The 18,603-nt window shown below is 38.8% G+C and overlaps 1 protein-coding gene across 3 annotated transcripts in view; it reads left to right on the top strand.

The window, feature by feature from the left end:
• The window catches only part of LOC137483791 (ubiquitin-conjugating enzyme E2 E2), a 202,233-nt gene that overhangs the window by 159,231 nt on the left and 24,399 nt on the right, over positions 1–18,603 (top strand). For all 3 annotated transcript variants that reach the window (XM_068207176.1, XM_068207169.1, XM_068207182.1), the window contains one exon: positions 6,332–6,464. In XM_068207176.1, coding sequence (XP_068063277.1) covers positions 6,332–6,464 — 133 coding nt within the window. The remainder of the gene's footprint in view (positions 1–6,331; positions 6,465–18,603) is intronic.

The raw sequence follows: 18,603 nt of genomic DNA, 5'->3' as shown, positions 1-18,603 counted from the left end.
TTCTTGAGGAAAATTTAAGTCATCAATATTATAGCCCAAGTAAGCACTTATGTCTAATTCTGAAAAGGTTTATTTCTTTAATTGTTCTTTGATTTTAATGCCTGGAGACCAGCCTGCTAATTTTATTCATAGCAGAGGTATTATTAACCACACAACAGCGCCCATTGCCACAGGCAGTCTCAGTGCTCTCTGCTATCTCTTTGTTTTTGTTTTGTAGAAATGTATTCTTTTGGCTGCTGTGGCAACTGTTTATTACATACATTTACCAAAGTACCTCCTGATATCACTGTAGCATCTGGCTAGGTAGCTGTGACTCCCTTTCCCTTCCCTACGCCACTGTTGCTGCAGATCCCACTCTGCTGGCTCTTCATTTTCCAGGGAAGGAAGGAAACAAAATTACTGTACTGTAATAAACCACCCCGGTAGCATTTTTCACCCCCTCTCACTTCTGGAAAAAGGTGCAAAAATAGCAGAATGTGTTGATGGCTTTTGATGAGGGAAAAGGAAGCACTTCTGGAAAAAGGTGCAAAAATAGCAGAATGTGTTGATGGCTTTTGATGAGGGAAAAGGAAGCAGGGTGTTAGGAGGAGTGGGATCTGCATGTACCTGAAGTGAGGAAGGATCCACCATGATGAAGGAGCAATGATTTGTCACCACGCAGAGAGAGGGTGGGGGAGAATCCACTCTCAGGCAGAAACTAGAAAATACATGTGCTACAAAGAATAGCCAGTAAGAAGGGAGTAATACGGCTCGAGAGGTGGTGGGTCAGGTGGGCTTCCAGGTTGCAGAGAGAGTATTGGGACAAGAGCTGAAGAAATTCAGCAGATAACCTGTACTGCTGGGACCATCTGTATCCTAATACTGCCTGTATTGATTACAAAGCTACAGAAACATGGCAGTGGCTTACAGAACTGTGATGCCACTGCTTCTCAGTGGCACTTTTTTTTGCATTTTGTTGAATAGGGCTGGGTGGGTTGTGGAGGTGGGTGTGAATCACCTGGTGATGTATCAGCATAGCTGCTGCTGATTTGCTTCTTCCCAGATTGAGATTATCCAGCAACCACTTCCCCAGCACAGTCCCACTGCTCATCTAATGGTTGTCCCCAAGCACAGGGTCAACCTTGAGCTGCGGTGCAGACAAAGCAAGAATTTTGCTTAGAAGTTTGTTTCATCATTAGCACCTTAGTTTCATTATTGGCACTGTGTTCAAAACAGAGAGCAGAGAGTATACTAAGTTTATTTTAATGAAGCTTCATATCTGCTTCTCAAGAGATGTGTCTCATTGAAAGCTGAATCTGCAGTCTTCTGGTTTGCCACATCCATCTTTTCCCCTCACCAGCTGTGCACTTAAATTATTTTGCCAATCTTCTGGTACTTTTGTATCCACTTTGCCCTCTAGGCAGGGGGCTTCCCAGAAGCATTCAGAGAAAGCAGCTAGAGGCAGGATCTGCTCCTGTATATCTGTTAGATGTGCAAGAAATGGGATTGCAAGAAACTGTTATAATACTTAGAAATGGAGATCATTCAGTAAGGAGCTTCTCTCCTCAGAGGGAAAACTCCTAAACATTGAAGCCAAGGCTCTGCACAATAAAAGATGAGGAAGAGAAAGAGCCTTCCATGTGTCCTTGTTTTTCCTACTGTCGTAAGTTAGCAGAGATAGCTGAGAGGGACTGCATCCTCCACAGACTGCAGCCTAGTTCTGATGTGTGTTTCTGTATGCTAAAGCAAGTCAGATTACATAATGCAATAATAGGAGTGAATTGCTATAGACAATGCCATGGAAAGTGGGTTCATGGGCATTAGTACGATATCCTGGTTCTGCTTTATTCTTCGCTGTTATAAAAGCTCACGCTCTCCACAAGAACCTTTCAATTTCTTTCTGAGTCCTGAGGAATAGGAAGGCCTCCAACCAATGTGCTTTCTTATTTTATTTGGCCGGATCAGTTCCCTGCCATGCACTGTTCATGTATCAGATCTAGAAAAGCACTGAAGTTAAAATCCTACATTTTGTGCTACAGGCTTGCCTTTCCCTTGTGTTAAAGAGTATCCACTTTAATGGTGGACACCAGCAGGATTCAGAGACCAAGAACAGAAGGGAAGACACTGAAATAGTCCTCATTTTCCACCTTACCAGAAACACACTACAAGTTTATGCTACCTCCAGTCATAGACACTGGGAAAGCATGTGACCCCCTCATCAAGAAATTTAAGGTAGATTAAAAATGATAACATTATTTTGACCAATCTGTTTTGTATGACTACTTGATAATCAAAGTAAACATACTTATTTTTTGACCTTCTTTATTTTCACTTTTTAAAAATTATTCTCTGGAAATTATGTACATTTGTATACAAAAGACAGCTAAAAATCAACTGTACTTTAATAACTTCTCCAGATAGGTTTTCATCTGGTATATCTCATGGGTGCTGTTGTTCTCATAGAACTCTCCCAGTACATTATTTTGCATTTAATATTTTAGGATATTTTAAATGCAGGGAAAGCTTGGTGTTTATAATGCATTGCACTGGACAAGCAGTTTTTAGCAGCACTACTTTCAAGTGGCTGCCTGCCTTAAACAGATTGAGGGAATAGAAAATACACCATGTGGCAAGCATATTTAAAGCAAAGTTAATTCAGCTCTAGTAGCATTTAAAGGGTTTTGCTAAGAACTGTAACTGATATCCATACATTTCACCTTCAAGTATCTATGGGAAGCCATGGCAGAACTGAAATAGAGGAGAGGCAAAGGAGAGTGAATTAAAAGAAGACCATTTTACACGTTTTCACTCCTTTGTCCTGAATTTCATACACTCATATGGATGTTGTTCTGGAAGAAAACTGGCTCCATGTCCACCTCTTCCAGCTCTTCCACTGAGCAAACCTCTGCAGAGGTGAAGTGCTCTGTGGAGGGTCTCATCAGCTGTAGGAGAATAATAGCAGCAGACAGCTGGCTCTTGGCAAGTCATTAATAACTTCAAGTCTCCAGGAGCTCAGCTGCACCTCCTTGGTCCTATGTCACATATTCCACATGGGAGGTAACACTGGAAATGTAGAGAACACCAGTTCCAGAGCCACATTACAACCTCTCTGCTGGTTCCCTGATTGTCCCACCTTGCAGAGTCACTGGGTTGTCAGCATCTGGGTTCACACTGGGAGGCTGCGCTGCTGGTCTGACAGCAGACCTGTCCTCCTAAGAGTTCATCCAACTAACTTACAGTTCATCCACTTCCACCTGGAGCTGCCCAGCCACCGTTACCTCTCCCTCGGAGCTGATTGTGTAGCAGCGTGTTTGTCACAGGCAGCATGTGTGTGCTCTGGCCCTGGGTCAGCTGAGTTCAGGACAGATTTAGTCTGCCTTTTGCTGAGAGGGTGCACATCTGAATCTGTTCTTCCAAAGATTACAGAACTTCAGGCACTGAGCTGTTTGGTGCACTTTCTTTGAGATCTGTGGTTTGGTTGCCAGTAATTTTAATAGAGCTGGAATATAAATCATACTGAATGTAAAACATTTGGGCTTCAGTGTGTCGGGCAGATAGCCATGTAGAGAGAAGGGTAATTAAATCCTCTTGCATTTTAAACCTTACAAAATAAGGGTCTGGTTGACATCTTGCACATGTGGGAATTTTCTCTGGTGAAGTCTGTTTGTGTTGCCAGTACTGTAGATAAATAAAAAGGCTTAACAATTAAGAAAGAAGGAAAACAAAGATAATACACCTGTCAAACTTTTTGTATTATTAATGCACAAATGAAAAACTGTGATGCTTGTGCATGCTGTTGCCCTTAATGCCAGCTGTTGCCTGTGCACATGGGCTGGTATTTCACATGGCTGAACAGCCCTGCTGCCAGCAAGCACTCAACCAGGCAGCATCAATAACAGCAGTCTTCCCATACTCCATACAATTTAAGCTATTCTTCAAATTAATAATAATACTTAATAAAGCTTCATCTCTCATTTGCAAAGAAAACCGTCAATTAATGTTAATCAGCATCCTCAGAATGTGATCAGGCTGGGCTTGTAGCTGGACGTGCGGAAACAGTTCAACTGGCAGATGGAGCATTTTCCAACTATTCTAATTAATGACTGCTCATTTCAAATGTTAATGCAATTAAATAAATAGGCAAAACAAATAAAAATAATATACAGTATGAAACTGCTACAATCAGAGAGAATTCTGACCAAAAAAGTCAGCCTCACTCAGATACAGAAAGAGCCCAACTGTCCCTTCCTGGCTAAATGAGTTCTGAAAGAGCTAGGGCTAGCTTTTGTTACTTATTTCCAACCATTTCTCTGGGAATGACATTTATATCACTTCCATTTTAACCTCCTGGTATCGACTGAGGAATTACTCCTTTAAGTGTTAGAACATTTTCCTGCACAAAATGAGAAGGGATTCCTTTCATATATTATGGGCTTTTTTTGGTGTAAGATTTAACTTGCCTTGCTTCTTGTCTTTTCTATTTGAAATAATTGTCTGCATTATTTTTAGGAGTTTTATTTTCTGTGAACATTGTATACCATACCACTGATGTAGGACTGCATTTGTTTGGGCTTTTAAAGAGTTCAATTAGCCCCTTAATGCCTAGTTCAGTCACAATTAAACCTTCCCTGTTGACACAGGATTGGTCTTTCTAAAGGCAGTGGAGGTGGTTTTAATTATTCATTCTCTGGTTTGTTTCTTACAGCAGTCTCAGCTGTGCTTTATTATTCAAAGGTTAATGCAAACTGAGAACTGGGTAAATTAAATTTGTTTGGCAGCTAGCAACCTGATGTATTATCGACACTGTGAAATATGGATGGCAACACTTCTGCTATTGTGCCACTTAAAAAGCCAGATTTCATCTTTAAAACAATTGCTAGTTTTGTTACTATGGCTGATAGAAAATGAACGTTCCATAATGTTATTGTCTCTGTAACCCATTATTGTTGAGAAGGCAAGGTAGTTTAGAAAGCCAAGAAGCATTAACAGCTATTATAGAAAATGGATGTAGGTACCATGACTAATGAAGTGCTCTGCACAGGACTGAGTCATGCAGCTGTATTCAGGGAATCATGCAGTCAGAAGTTTTAATGAAGGGAGCCCAAGGAATTGCAGGTGAAAGCGGGTTTTATTAACTTCCAGTGAACAAAACGAATAGCTGAGCAGTGAACATGACATGATGTCGTATAATAATTGTATACCTTGGGTACATTGTGAGGCATGGAGCATAGCCAAGAGCTTTCAGCTGTTCTACACACTGAGTGATTCCTCAAACCCCTGTACGCTGCAGAAGCCTTCGCTGCAAACATAACAAGAATTGTTTCACAAGAAATGCCTTAAGACAATACCACATCATTTTTTGAGATATCTACCAGCATTGCCTTCCTCTAAAATATATTAATCAGATATCTGGAAGTCACCATTCCAATTGATCCTAATTAAAATTCAGGTCCTGTAATCAGCAGTCTATGAACAGAAAAGAAGTCTTCATATGCTTTAAGAGGCCATCCTGAGTGAAATATATATTTGTATGGACAGGCATTATGTTGTATGAAAGGAGGCTGCGTTGGCTTTTAGAAGAGTCTTGCTCAAGAACTTTTATTAGTTAGTATTTTATTTCATTTTTTTCAGGAATTCACCATATGTGTGAGAGAGTTTTCTTGTTTCATACAGGATTATGTTTTGTACATTTTGAATATTATTTCAGTACTATGTTTTTAACCAAGGACTTTGAATTAACATAATCCAACACTTCCTGTTGGATTTAACATAATTAACATAACCCACTTCCTGCTTATATTATTTTTAAGATAGGAGAATGATTGCATAGCAAAGCAGCCTTCTGTGGTAGTGACTGGAGACCTCAGGTTTGGAACAAATGCAGCTGCAAGGTTGGTTGTACCCTGCTCAGTCTTTAGTACAGCCTGTGCTGTGTAATATGTGTAATTACACTGCTACTGACTGAGGAGGTAGGTGGATGAGGAGGTAGGTGAAAATAGGATGGCTTGTGAAGCAAGACAGTGACAAGACATCTCAGCAAAGTCTCTATATCCTTGCACTGTAAATACTTCACATCTGCCCACTAAAATATTTGAGATAAGACAGTTGAGAATTTTTCTGTGCTTATTTGAATAATTTATTATGTGATTTTAATACTTCTTCCTGACTGAATATATCACTTCTCTGACAGAGCTTAGGACATCAGATGCATGTTCTATCTAACGTAATGAATGTGATACACAGTTTTAGTTTCTGGTGTTACAGCAAAACCAGCGGTACTACTGGTAGAGTATAACTGATGTAGTATATCCTTGATTGTATGTGGTTATTATATTTTTGTTTTCTATTTTAGTGCTGGACCCAAAGGAGACAACATTTATGAATGGAGGTCAACTATACTGGGACCTCCAGGGTCTGTATATGAAGGTGGAGTTTTCTTCCTTGACATAACCTTTTCACCGGACTATCCTTTTAAACCACCCAAGGTTAGTAGAAGGATATTCAGTCTGATAGGAGTCTTCTCCTGCTGATATTTTCAAATGTGCATGTTGGTATATCATTTTAGGATGAAACATAAAACTTTCAAAGCAATAATGAATTTTTAAACTTGACTCGACTCTTTTGATAGAAAGAATTTAAATAACTGGCTACAATTTGCTTGCATGCTGCCAGTATAGCTGAATCCATACGGATTTATTTAGCAAAAGGCTGCATAATTTCCAGTAGCTATTTTTTAAATTTGGATTTGTTTCTAATATGAAAGCGCTTATATTTGAGATGCACCCTTTATAAGTAGCTGAAGACACTTAATCTTTCCTGTCGACCCATATAATTCACCAGGATTGTATGGCTGTCTGGACAAAAGTATGCATCTATTTCACTACCCCATATAGTATCTGCAAGTGTAAGATATTATAAGTAATGGCTTGACATCAGTTTTTTGGAAGAATGTGAAAATATGGCACTAAAGTCCAGAAATTGGAGTGACAGAGATTTACAGAAATCCTTAGGAATTCTTTTTATAATGCTGTCTATAATGATACCAGCCAGAAACAGAGAGCTTTATCAATAACATATAGGTGACAGATCATTACCATGATTAACTTGAAATGTCAAACATGAAAAATCTAGTGGTTAGGAAGACTGCAAAAACCAAAATGGGTAGAATGTGGGAATACAGAACATCATCTATAACCAGCAGTAATAATTGCTGGAGGATCTCAGAATGGGACTTTATTGATTGATCACAGGATTATTGCAAACCACCTGCGTAATGTATTTATTAAAAAGGCAAACGTCCTCCTAAAATGCATCCTCTGGTCTACAAAGAGAGGAATTACCAGTGTGAGATACATGATGCTTGGAGGTCCTTATCTGGAAGACTGAGTGCAAATCTTAACACACATGTTCGATAATTGGAACAGAAACCAGGAAATTTTATCCCGCAGAGCTGTTAATGGAATCAAAGAAATTGATGGGACTGTCTTCCATGAAACAAAGTAAAAAGAGGTGCTTTGTTCACCTTGCCACTCTGGAGAATGTGTCTGGAAGACCCCCACAGAAGGAGCTATGAGATCAAAAATATTTACCTTGTTTCTGATGCATTTATGAAAGCATGGGTATGCCATATTGTTCTATAATAGAAGGATATTGCATTAAAAGAGAGAGAAGTCAACTCCTATTTGATTACTTTGAGTAGATTATTGAAATATAAGTGCCTATATATAGAATTTTAATGCCACAGTAGTAATGTTTACAGTAGTAGATAACATTGATATTACCAGGAGAGGTTTTGTAAAACAAATGAGAGATGTGAATGCAAAGCACTTGTCATTTTGTAAATTGAACTTTCCCAGCCAGTAACCTAAAGATGGGTGAGTATAGCAGTATTAGAGATGGTCTAACTTTGTTTCCTATTTTTAGTGTTCCAGTTTAGAGAAGCCTTGATGTCACTGAGAGGTTTTAGAGGAGTTGTACACCTTGCTGACTGCACAGTTTCAGATTTAGGCAGCTGTTGTTACACAGTGAAGAAAGAATTTGAAATTTTATAATGTCTCCTTCAGTTTGTTAAAGCTCTGGGCACACTGAGCTGGGGTCAATCCTGTTCTGTTCTTCCCCCTGTCCTGTTTTCCCTACCTCCCCCCAGTCCAGCCCATTGTCGGGACAAGGTCTGTTTTAACGAGTCCAATGTATTTACTTCTTTCTTGGGCTTTGTCTGTTTGTGCTAGCTGCTGTGCAAGGGTTCAGTCCCCCCAAAAAGTTAAAATTATAATTTTTAGGGGATAAAATGTCTTTATGGCATATAAAATAGAGCTTGAAGTTCTCTCAGAGAGCTAATACGTAAGAACTAGCTCTGAAAGACAAGTTACAGGGAGGTCTTTTGTCATTCTCTCTGTTGAATCTGTTGAGTCTTGAGGCAGTGTATGCAATAGACACCTTATTCTAAAATAGAATTTGAAGGTTCAGTTTGCTATTTCACCACAAGGTAAAGTCTTTTTCAATCTGCACTCAGTTGTGCTCGGCAGCTGTGTTATTTTGAGACATGAGTAATGCAGCTGTGCATTGCTTATTAATGAAATGTCAAGCAAAGAGGTGGTTCTTGTCCTGCTTCGTAATAGATTTGATTGTCGGCCTTTATCTTGATGCCAGTTGTCACTGTAAGAAATGTGTGCATCTAAATCATATGCAAATGTATTGCTTGGTAAAGGATAAGAGAATTAATGATGCCATGCTGTCTCAGTAAACGGCCAGTTTTATGTTGAGGGGAATTGTCTTCTGTAAGAAAGTAATGGGTGTGTGTGCACAGGGGACTAATGTCAGATATAACTGTGTCATAAGGATGTGTTGAACACATGGATTCTTACTCTATTCACTTCAGCCACAGTTCTAAATCACCCCTATTTTCAGTCCTGCTGTATGACCTCGCAAACTGTTGCTATTTCATTACACCTATTTTCCGGACCTTATGAAATTCATACATAAGTAAAATAGTTAGGGAAATCCCTTTAATTAAGCAGCATGGGAAGACCACTGCTTATCATAAGGTAGCTGCCTGTCAGCACTGCTGGGAAAGGGTAGTTAAATATGTTCTCCCCAAGCTGATCTCTAGCAAAAGAAAGGTACTGAGTACGTGGAACATAACTCATGGCCTCACGGTACACTGCTATCTGTGTCACTGGGTGTTGGCATCTCTTCTACTTCTCCACAGATTGTAGAGATTTGTGATACTTTGTGCTATTCTCAGAATCATGGATTATAGGGTTATGGGCATTTCTTTGTAGTTATATTCTAATTTTTTCTAACTCCTTATGGCTCTATCATCTTAAAAAAAAAAAAATAGTGATAAAGTACAAGACTGTGAAATGTACTGAGAAAGACATAAAATGTATCCTGAGTGTTGGCAAGATTATCTCCCTGTAAGAACATAGCAGAAAGGGTCTAATTCACATTTTTCACTATGATTGAATTCATAAATTACTCCTGAGATTTCTGTGGGCCATTTTCGTCCCTCATTCACTATGAAGTAAGGAAATATTTAAACAAGTACTGTCAAAATTGATCTTCCAAAAATGTGACCACAAAAAACCTGGGAAGAAACAGAAACTGTATTTCCCAGATGCAATTACATGACCCAGTCTGGGGTTCCAAAGCCAAATTCCCGCATCACATAACACGTTCACTGTTAAGGGGCCTAATCCACAGTGTGTTAAAATCTGCAGAAAGATCCCTTTTCCTTATCTCTTCTCAGATGTTGTGCACTCCATTATCACATCCATGTATGTGTATGTCACACATGGATTTTGAGGAGGGTAAAATAATTTTTTTAGTAAGAAAAATGCATTGAAAATTGATTTTGGATGTGTGTCTTTTATTTTTATTACCATCATTAAAATATGTTTGTGGTGTAAACACTGTTCAATTTGTATTATACAAAGTTCTTGATATTTTTTGAGGGATCCAGATTGATTCTATAAACACTTGTGATGCCTGTTCTGATCGCTGGACAACCTGTTGCATGTTGGAAAGCATTAATTAAATAAACAACAGAGACCACATTTGTACAAGTAAAGATGTTCTATATTTTGGTTTTTCTTTTTAACAAATGTACAAAGTAATTTTCATTTGCTCTTCTAGATATTTAAACTGCTTCTCTACTTTCCCTTTATCACATACAAGAACATGAATCACTCTTTCATTCAGGTTTTGTTTAAGTACCTGTGCAAATTTTCACTTTAAAGTATTTCTTAAGTTTTTGCCCCTTTGTAGTCTCCAACATTCTTAAGACTTTCAAGTTTTATCTTCATTTTCCACATTAATTCTCCTGTGTGATCCAGTTCACGTTTCAGGTTTTGTATAGCAACATGTCACTGTCATCAGGTTTCCCTTCCAGTCTGCACCAAGTCTTTCCCCTACGGATCCATAGTTTTCATTTTGTCTGTCCTTACCTGACAGTGTTTTTTGAAGTTAAACCATAATCATAGAATCAAATTAAGTTCCTCTTTACTATCATAGAACAAACCATGTGGTAAGGCAGACTATAATTTGCTCCCACACTATTAATTTCTTCCCCTTTGAAGTCAGTCTGTTTCAGTATTTCAGCTTTGTCACATGCCTTGAAACTGGACTCCAAATTTTTTGAGCCAGAGGTCATTGACCTTTTCAGCTCTGCTTTCCTTATAAATCAGTGGCATTTGGCTTCACTCACAATTGCAGCACACTCGTGCAGAGGAGGGAGTTGTTCTTCCCCAAAAAAGTTCACTTCTGTGTGACCAATGCAGCTTGATAGGAGTGATGGAGAGCCAGCCCATCTCTGCAACTCTGATTTACCTCTACAACCAGAAAACAAGATCTTTAGAACAGCTTCTCTGAGAACTAACAAATTAGCTTTGGCTTTCTGGGAGGCTCTAATCAATTAAAAATATTTCCTCTCCACTGGGAGGAAGCTGCTGTAGCACTGCAGAAATGAGCTGAGCGCCTCGATGGCTGAGTCAGCAAGAAAGCGGGCAGGCTGCACGATCACTGTTCTCCTCTCGGCTGCATCCTCAGTGTCACGTTGGTTTTATGAGATGCCAGACGGAAGGTATGGAACACACAAAGTGAGGCATAGATGTGGTGATGAGCTCACTTTCTGCTGAAGGCCAAATGATGCTGAGGCTTCAATCTCGGTCACAAGGTGAGGTTTCACTTCAGCCCAAAAATACAGCACATCGCTTGTAGTGTAGGGGAGTGAAAAATAGACAAAGCTGTGCCCTGTTCAGAGCACAAATGAATAAAAATGCTTAGATGACGTGCCAAGGAAATAACCTTACATTTTTTCAGTGGCTTAATGACCCCCTCAACCTTTTTTAGAAATACCTTTGAGATTTCTTTTTCCTGCTAACTATCTTCCCTTCATCCTTAATGGATTCAGACAGTTCACCCCTTGGCTTTAACAGAGGAAAGGTCTCTCTCTCTCTCTCGCTCTCTCTCGCTCTCTCTCGCTCTCTCTCTCTTCTCTCTCTATCCCATTCAGTACCCCAGAGCTCTTCTTTGGGGTATGGAATGGAATCTAGCCATGCCGAGATGTCTCTTGTGGGAGGATGTGTGTGTGCATATCTGTGGGTGTACATGTATGATTATATGTCCATGTGTATTTGGGTAGGTGGTATCACATCTTTTAGTCAGCCTGGTCTGATAGAAAGAATTTCACCTCAGTTTCTGTCCTCAGTCCACATAAGAAATCAGTGAATTCCCCAAGTATGCAAGGTTTTGATCCAAGAGCCTTTAAAATTTCACCATCAATACAAACACCGTAACTTTGTGTACACTACACAACTGAAGGAAAGGCAATAATTTCATTATCCTGCATACTCTCCCTTTGGAGCAGGAAGCTTTGACAAATCAGGAAGCCATACCAGTCTTTTGTACAGGTGTTTGTAGAAAAATGAATGCTCTTCAAGAGAACTTTCCTCTCAGGAATTGTCACTGCAGTGGAGTCTGCATTTTCCTCAAGAATTATCTTTATTAATAACTTCTACTCTCATATTTGACTACGTTCAGTCTGTTACAGTGTCAATTCAATTTAGCTGTGGCTGATACAATATGGATATATCTATCATTATCCTAGTATTCAGCTAGCTGTATTTTTGAATTTGAGTGATTTATAGAATTTCTTAATCCCAGTTCTACAATTAATCTTGCTAGGGACTTAAATCTCAGCTGACTGAAAAATGGTTCATAGGACTTGAAAGCTGCAATATGCTAAATCACCTCTAAATCAAAATTAAAATAACAGAAACTTTGTTTCCTGCCTGTAAGTTTCCTATGCCTATCAACTAACGGAAAAACTATTCTCAGCACTTGGAAGCCTAGATGGTTTAAATCAGCTGTTGGACTACCAGGGAGGCCCTTTTCCTTTTTAAATATAATTCACGATGTCTATAGAGTCTGGTCTTAATGGCAATATTAAACATCTCTTCAGGTTTTTTAATACCTAGTTGTAATATAGCACTAATCTCAATGCACTAACTATCCTTTCTTCTGTGGTAGACACTTTCGACCTATTTTGTAAGTTCAGCCTCATGTCTGAGGGGCAATTCTTTTTCTTCCTGGCTTCTACTCTACATATTCATACTTGTTTTATATGTGATTAGCTGTTAAGGACATTTATCTGCAGTGTAATAGAAAAACAGTGCTTACAAGAGTAGATGCAAAAAAATTAACATTCCTTGGTATTTTTAACCTACATTGTTAAAATGAACCTTACTAGGCAGATATGCACTTTAAATTGCATTTATCACTACTAACACAATTTACACTTGAAGCTCTAAAACTCCCTAAGTACAGCCCATTTGACTGACCCCTTTTTACCATCTCTGCAACCCTGATGCAGGCAGGGCTTCAGTCTGCCTCCTCTAGCCCCCCTTCCCAGATACTGCCATCATAAGGGTAGCCTTCAAACGCAATGGTCTCCTGTCAACCTTATCCTTTACATTCATTTGCCTCGTCATACTTCTCTCATAGCCTCTGTCACATCCTATTAGCTCTCAGTGCCGTGCTGTGCTGCTCACAGCTTTTTTCAGCTGCCTCCTGCCCTCTCCAGCCTCCTCCTCCTGATGGTGTGGCAGTGCCTCACCCAGCGCGTTCCCACAGCACTGCCTCCTGCAGCCCCTTGGCTTTGCCTCCGCCCTCCCTTGTTCTCCTCACCCAGCCTTTCTACTTGCATCTTCTTGCTGAGAGCAGCCCGGGAATCCTTCATCCATGACAATAAATGGAGTTGGCAGGTTTTCCCGACAAGTAAGTCTTTGGGTGTTTGCAGGCAGAAATCAGATGCAGAGGAGTCTTTGAGAGGGAGAAATGGACAACCTACCACCAGCAGGCCATTGTCAGAGGCAGCAGGATCAGCCCCAATCCTGCTCTTCTCAGAGCAGCTCTTTCCAGGCATGTGAGCTGCAGAGTACAGTTTCCATGCTTGCACCACCTGCAGTGAAACAGTTTCTTCCACAGGTCACATCCCTAGGATGCTCCAGCCCAAAAAGTGTTGAAGGCCAGGTTGGGTGGAACTTTGAGCAGTCCAGTCTAGAGGGGAGATGTCCCTGCCCATGGCAGGAGGGTTCACACTGGATAATTTTCAGGGTCCCTTCCAACCCAAACGGTTCTGTGAGTCTGTGATGTCTTCAGGTGATGCTGAACCAGCACGCAGTGGTACAGGGCTCTGGACAACTCAAACCCAGATGGCTGTTTAAGAAAGTGTGATGTCTCTCAAAATAACAGAATTAGAGTTTTAAAGTGGAGGACATAGATGTGAGTAGAAATATGTTAGACTGAGGAGAGAATCAATAACTATGTTTTATTGTGGATAAATGCAAAATATGTATTTGATAAGGCAACACCATGGAAATCTCTGAGATTTCCTTTCAATTCATTTATCTGATAATTTTTCTAGTAATTGGCAAATTGAATTGCCAATGATTCTTCTAATGAATAGCCTCTTTATTCACTTTGTTTACAATACTCTAATTTATATCAGTAGTTTCTATTGATTTATTTAATCTTGATGCAAACAGCTCTATCTAACTAAACTCCTCCTGTTTTCCTTGCCAAGACTTAGGTGGTTTATCATTTTATCCAATTTCCTGTGAATGCGCAGTACACTAAACTCTTAAAGAGGGCCTGTAGAGGCATTGTTTGGGGAATATCTTCTGCCTCACAGCATTGGTTTTCATATTGCTTGTCAAATATATTTTCAGAAGACAATTTGTCTGTTGGAAATTTCAGAAGCTACATAATTCTGCTGTATCAAGCATGTTTTACTACTGCATAAAATCCATGTGATCTAAAAATACATAATATGTCAATGTTGTTTCTTGTCCTCTTTTACACACACACAGATAAATATACACAGATGTGAGAGAAAGATTTTTTGCACATCATTACTATAAAATAAGAGCAGATGGACTGATCAGGACAAAAAACTACTACTTTTGAAGTCAATCTGCCTAGGACTTCTGATGTATGGAGTACCTAAATACCCAAAAGCTGTTGGAATTGGGTGAGGAAGAAGAGGCCCCTGTTTCTTAGAATAAAGTCTAGGAATAAAGTCTCGTGCCTGGAGCACCATGCAAGAGCACTGTGGTGAACTGAGACAGGCATACAGGTAGGACAGTACAGCCTGCATGCTTTGAACTTCAAAAGGGAGGTTTTATTTTATAGAAGTTAAATGGCCAGTAAATCTTAAAAAAAAAACTCGCTCTCTATAAAAGAACTTTTTTTGCTGACTTTCCATAAGGAACTACTAATTGTAAGAAAGATTATGCTGATTATATGAAAATCATTTTATAAAAACTCATAGTGACTTTGTCAGAGAAAGCTTTTGATACTAGGCATATTACCATCTTGTTTCGATTCTGAACATCCCTAACCCAAGCAGTAATCCATTTCCCTTGTCCTCTCTTTCTCTTCCTTTGTTTTCAGAAAACTTTGTACTGTTTAGGATTTTTTTTTCTCTCTTGGATACATCAAAGATTATCATGGCCCCTTTTTACTTTTCCTGCTGTTAAATCTGTGTGCAAAATGAGTGCATTTATATAATGTAGATGCTTAGTGCTGGTGTGCTTATTCAGTTTTTTTACCCTGCAACACTGTTCAGTGAGACAGAGTGAGTAGTTACTCAGCTTTATAATTACAGCTAATATAATGAGTAATTACTCACATTGCATACTGATTCATTTTCAGTTATATTAAAGATGTGGATGCTATTATATCCATTTAAATTGTTACCACTTTTGGCTACTGATGTCTTGTATGGTGCATTTCGCCAAAGAAGCACAGCACAGTTTGCATTCTCTGTAGGTCAAGCAAATGTAATTACAGTTTATTATTTTCTGCTAATGCAGATACCATGTATTTTCCTTCAATAAAATAAATTATATCTGTTTTTTACCAAGTAAAATTAGATGTAGTCAAGTGTTTTGAGAACTGGATGAAATTCATTTCTTGCTGTAAACTTAAAAAGTACTCTTAAATAGTGAGCATCATATGGCCAGTCATTTTTTGTGCACTCTTTGTAATAAATCATTAAGTATCTCAACAATTGTTTGTGTGCATGCTACAAATGCGTATTAACAAAGTGGAAATAGTCCATCCTGTCTTAGAAAGGCAGCCTGAGTGCTCATAAATAAATGAAGTGCACTTTGTAAGAAATTAAAGGGTGCTAATTAATATAAGTTATTGCATGAACATTTTGTCATTCAGAGCTATATACACTTTTTGTTTAGATTGTTTTATTTTTCTCATATGACTGAAGACTGTAGGCCTGATCTTGTTTTTATTTGCTCTGAGTGGAAAAATGTATTGCTCATAAAGTCTGACAAACTGAGATGGGAACAACTTACTCTCTCCTGAGCTCTATGAACATCATCATAAATGGCATCATATTTTTTATATATATATAACCTTTTCTGTATGCAGTACCACTTCTTCCACTTCAGGTAGTGCCACTGCAGTTTTATTAAAGCAGAACTCCTGGGGAATATTTGAGGAAGACAGAAATTTCATCTCAAGCAGGCATGCAGGATTCCATCCTTGTAAGAAATGAAAGTTCTTGAAAGGAACTTCCCAAAATCATGGGAATGAGAGCCCTGGGATCTCAAGTCTGCTTCCAGTGTTAGCTGAGCAAAAGGAGGTTGTTTTTGTTTATTTTCCGGTTGGCTCTGGGGATTTTTCCTCTCTCCCTACGCAGTCACCAGGCTCCAGTGACTGAGAAGCAGGAGGTGAAGGTTTGAACCCAAAGAGGCTGATGAAAGCAAACCCTAAGGGCACTCTGTAAGTCCTTGCATGTAATTTGTAAAACTAGGGATTCATTTCTTCCTGCTGATATGTTTTTGAAGAAGATTGCAACTGAATTTAGTGGAGTCTGAAAGTGTGTGAGATGATGTACTAGGCACCATAGTGACTGTTGTGTTTAGACCTCTGTGGAAAAGAGAAATAGTAAGTTATTTTAAGACTACATCATGCTGGAAAACTGGTGTTTAAAATCACTCTGAGATCCAGAAATTAATTATTTTGCCTTCAACTTGTTGCCTCCAAACACTGAACTGAAATCCATATTAGTTTCCTCTTCCCAGGTTCTATAAACAGTCTTTTTTCAGTCCTAAAACTTACTCCGTGAACAGCCAGGTATAGCTTTGCATGTTTGGCATTCAGCAGTAGATAACAGAGGAGTTTATTCTTGTTTACTTCCAAAACTGATAGAATATAAATTCTTTATCATTACCTTTTGGAAGTTTGTTTGTAGTACTCACAGTTTTCAGAAGGTAGTCCCATTTTTCCGTTTCCCATAATTTGCATTTTCCTGACCTATACTTTTATTCAACAAAAATTAAATATGCTCTTTAAATTCCAGAATGAAAGAGACTAAATCCATAGAGAACACTTATTGTTCAAGAAAATCCATAAATTTCTCCTCTACCATTTAATTGTCTGAAGGTGACTTTGCCTGCACACCCCCACACTCCTTTGAGCCCCTGCATGGGATTGTTTAGGTGTTTTTATTAGGGGGTAAATGGAATTAGAGTCTACCATTTAAAGGAAACATTTAAGTGACATCAAAGGTAAAAATATGACCATAATAAAGAAAATACAGATCCCCTAGAAAGGTATTAACACATGGTTTCTCTCTACACATACAATAGGCAGACCCTGCATAACCTTATTATGTAGATATGGTAAGCACAACATCCAGAAAGTTACATCTCAGCATTTCCCACATTATCAGCAATTTGAGGCAATACATGGATGAGGAAAGCTATGTGTCATCCCATTTGTACTCTGCTGCCTCGGGGTGAGAACTCTGTTACCTGTCACCTTCAGGCCACAGTTTCTAGTGTATTAAGGCTGTCATTAATATGGCTTTTTCTGCAATTCTAAACACTGTGATTCTTTTCATTAATTAATTGAATTGATTTTTCAGTATTAAAATTAATAAATATAACATATTGTAATTATAAAATAATGAATACATTGATTATTTAAATGCCTGCCTGTCTTAGGCAGGCATTTTAAAGTGCAGTGGCATATTTGGTGAGTTGGTGACATTGTCAGTTGTAAGCAGCAAGCCTTATCTTGCCTTTCTCAATCTCACAGGTTTAATATGTACTCATAGTGAAAAAATGCAATATTTCAGGTCTGAACATTTTCTGAAAACAGCCTTCCAACTGCAAACAGGTGTAGTCCCACATACATTTATCCACCAGGTAGCCTGAGATGGCAATAGAGTGTTGAACAGTTCATGAAAGACTTTAACTACCTCCATTCATCTCAGTGGCTCTGAATCCTGCCAAATTCTCGGTGTTCTTGCTTCAGTGCTTCAGAAGCAGTTGAGGCAGTGTCAGTGTCTGTCCTCTCTGCTGGCAGCAAAACAGTTACACTTAAAATACACACTCAAATCGATGACCTTCTCTGAAGCAGGTTACAAGCTCAGACTGACCTGTCCATAAATATTTTAAAGGTATAATTTAATCCGTGCAATGGATTCAGTCTTTCCCCCACATTTGGTGAGACCACACATATCCTATTACTTTGTGTATTTAGATGACACCGAATGAAGTCCTCAATTTTTTTCATTGTGGAAGTATAGGGAAGCACCTTTGTTGAGGTAAAATACTTAAGCATAAACTTTATTTCAATAGTGTACTGAAATTAGCATACAATACTTAAAATTAAGCAGGTGCTTGCCTGAGTCCTGGGACATCCTGCTAGGTAACAGTCACTGATTCACTTCTAACTGGAGTATAAGAGTTTCTGGAGTTCATCTACCTGGGGAATTAATGAGCACCTACAATTCACAGGATGGTTCTCCACACCATCTCCCTTTCTGGGCACTTTTGACATACAGTGTGTGTAAGGTAGTTTATGGCTTTTGTGCACTGGTGACCTTCCTTGTTCAAAATAGCTTCCCTTTGTAGACAGACATTTAATTTTATCACCAAATTATAATTATTTAAATATATCACTTTTTTTTTATCTCACAGAAGATTTCCTTTCCTCCAAATGCTGAATGTGCTTGGGTTTCTCATGAGGGGGAGAAAATATATCATCTGGCTATAGCATTTGGATTAATTGAGATCATTGTGCCAGAAATATTTT

Source organism: Anomalospiza imberbis, chromosome 1 (assembly GCF_031753505.1).
Source record: "Anomalospiza imberbis isolate Cuckoo-Finch-1a 21T00152 chromosome 1, ASM3175350v1, whole genome shotgun sequence".
Classification (NCBI taxonomy): domain Eukaryota; kingdom Metazoa; phylum Chordata; class Aves; order Passeriformes; family Viduidae; genus Anomalospiza; species Anomalospiza imberbis.
This window is presented reverse-complemented; position numbering and strand designations above follow the sequence as displayed.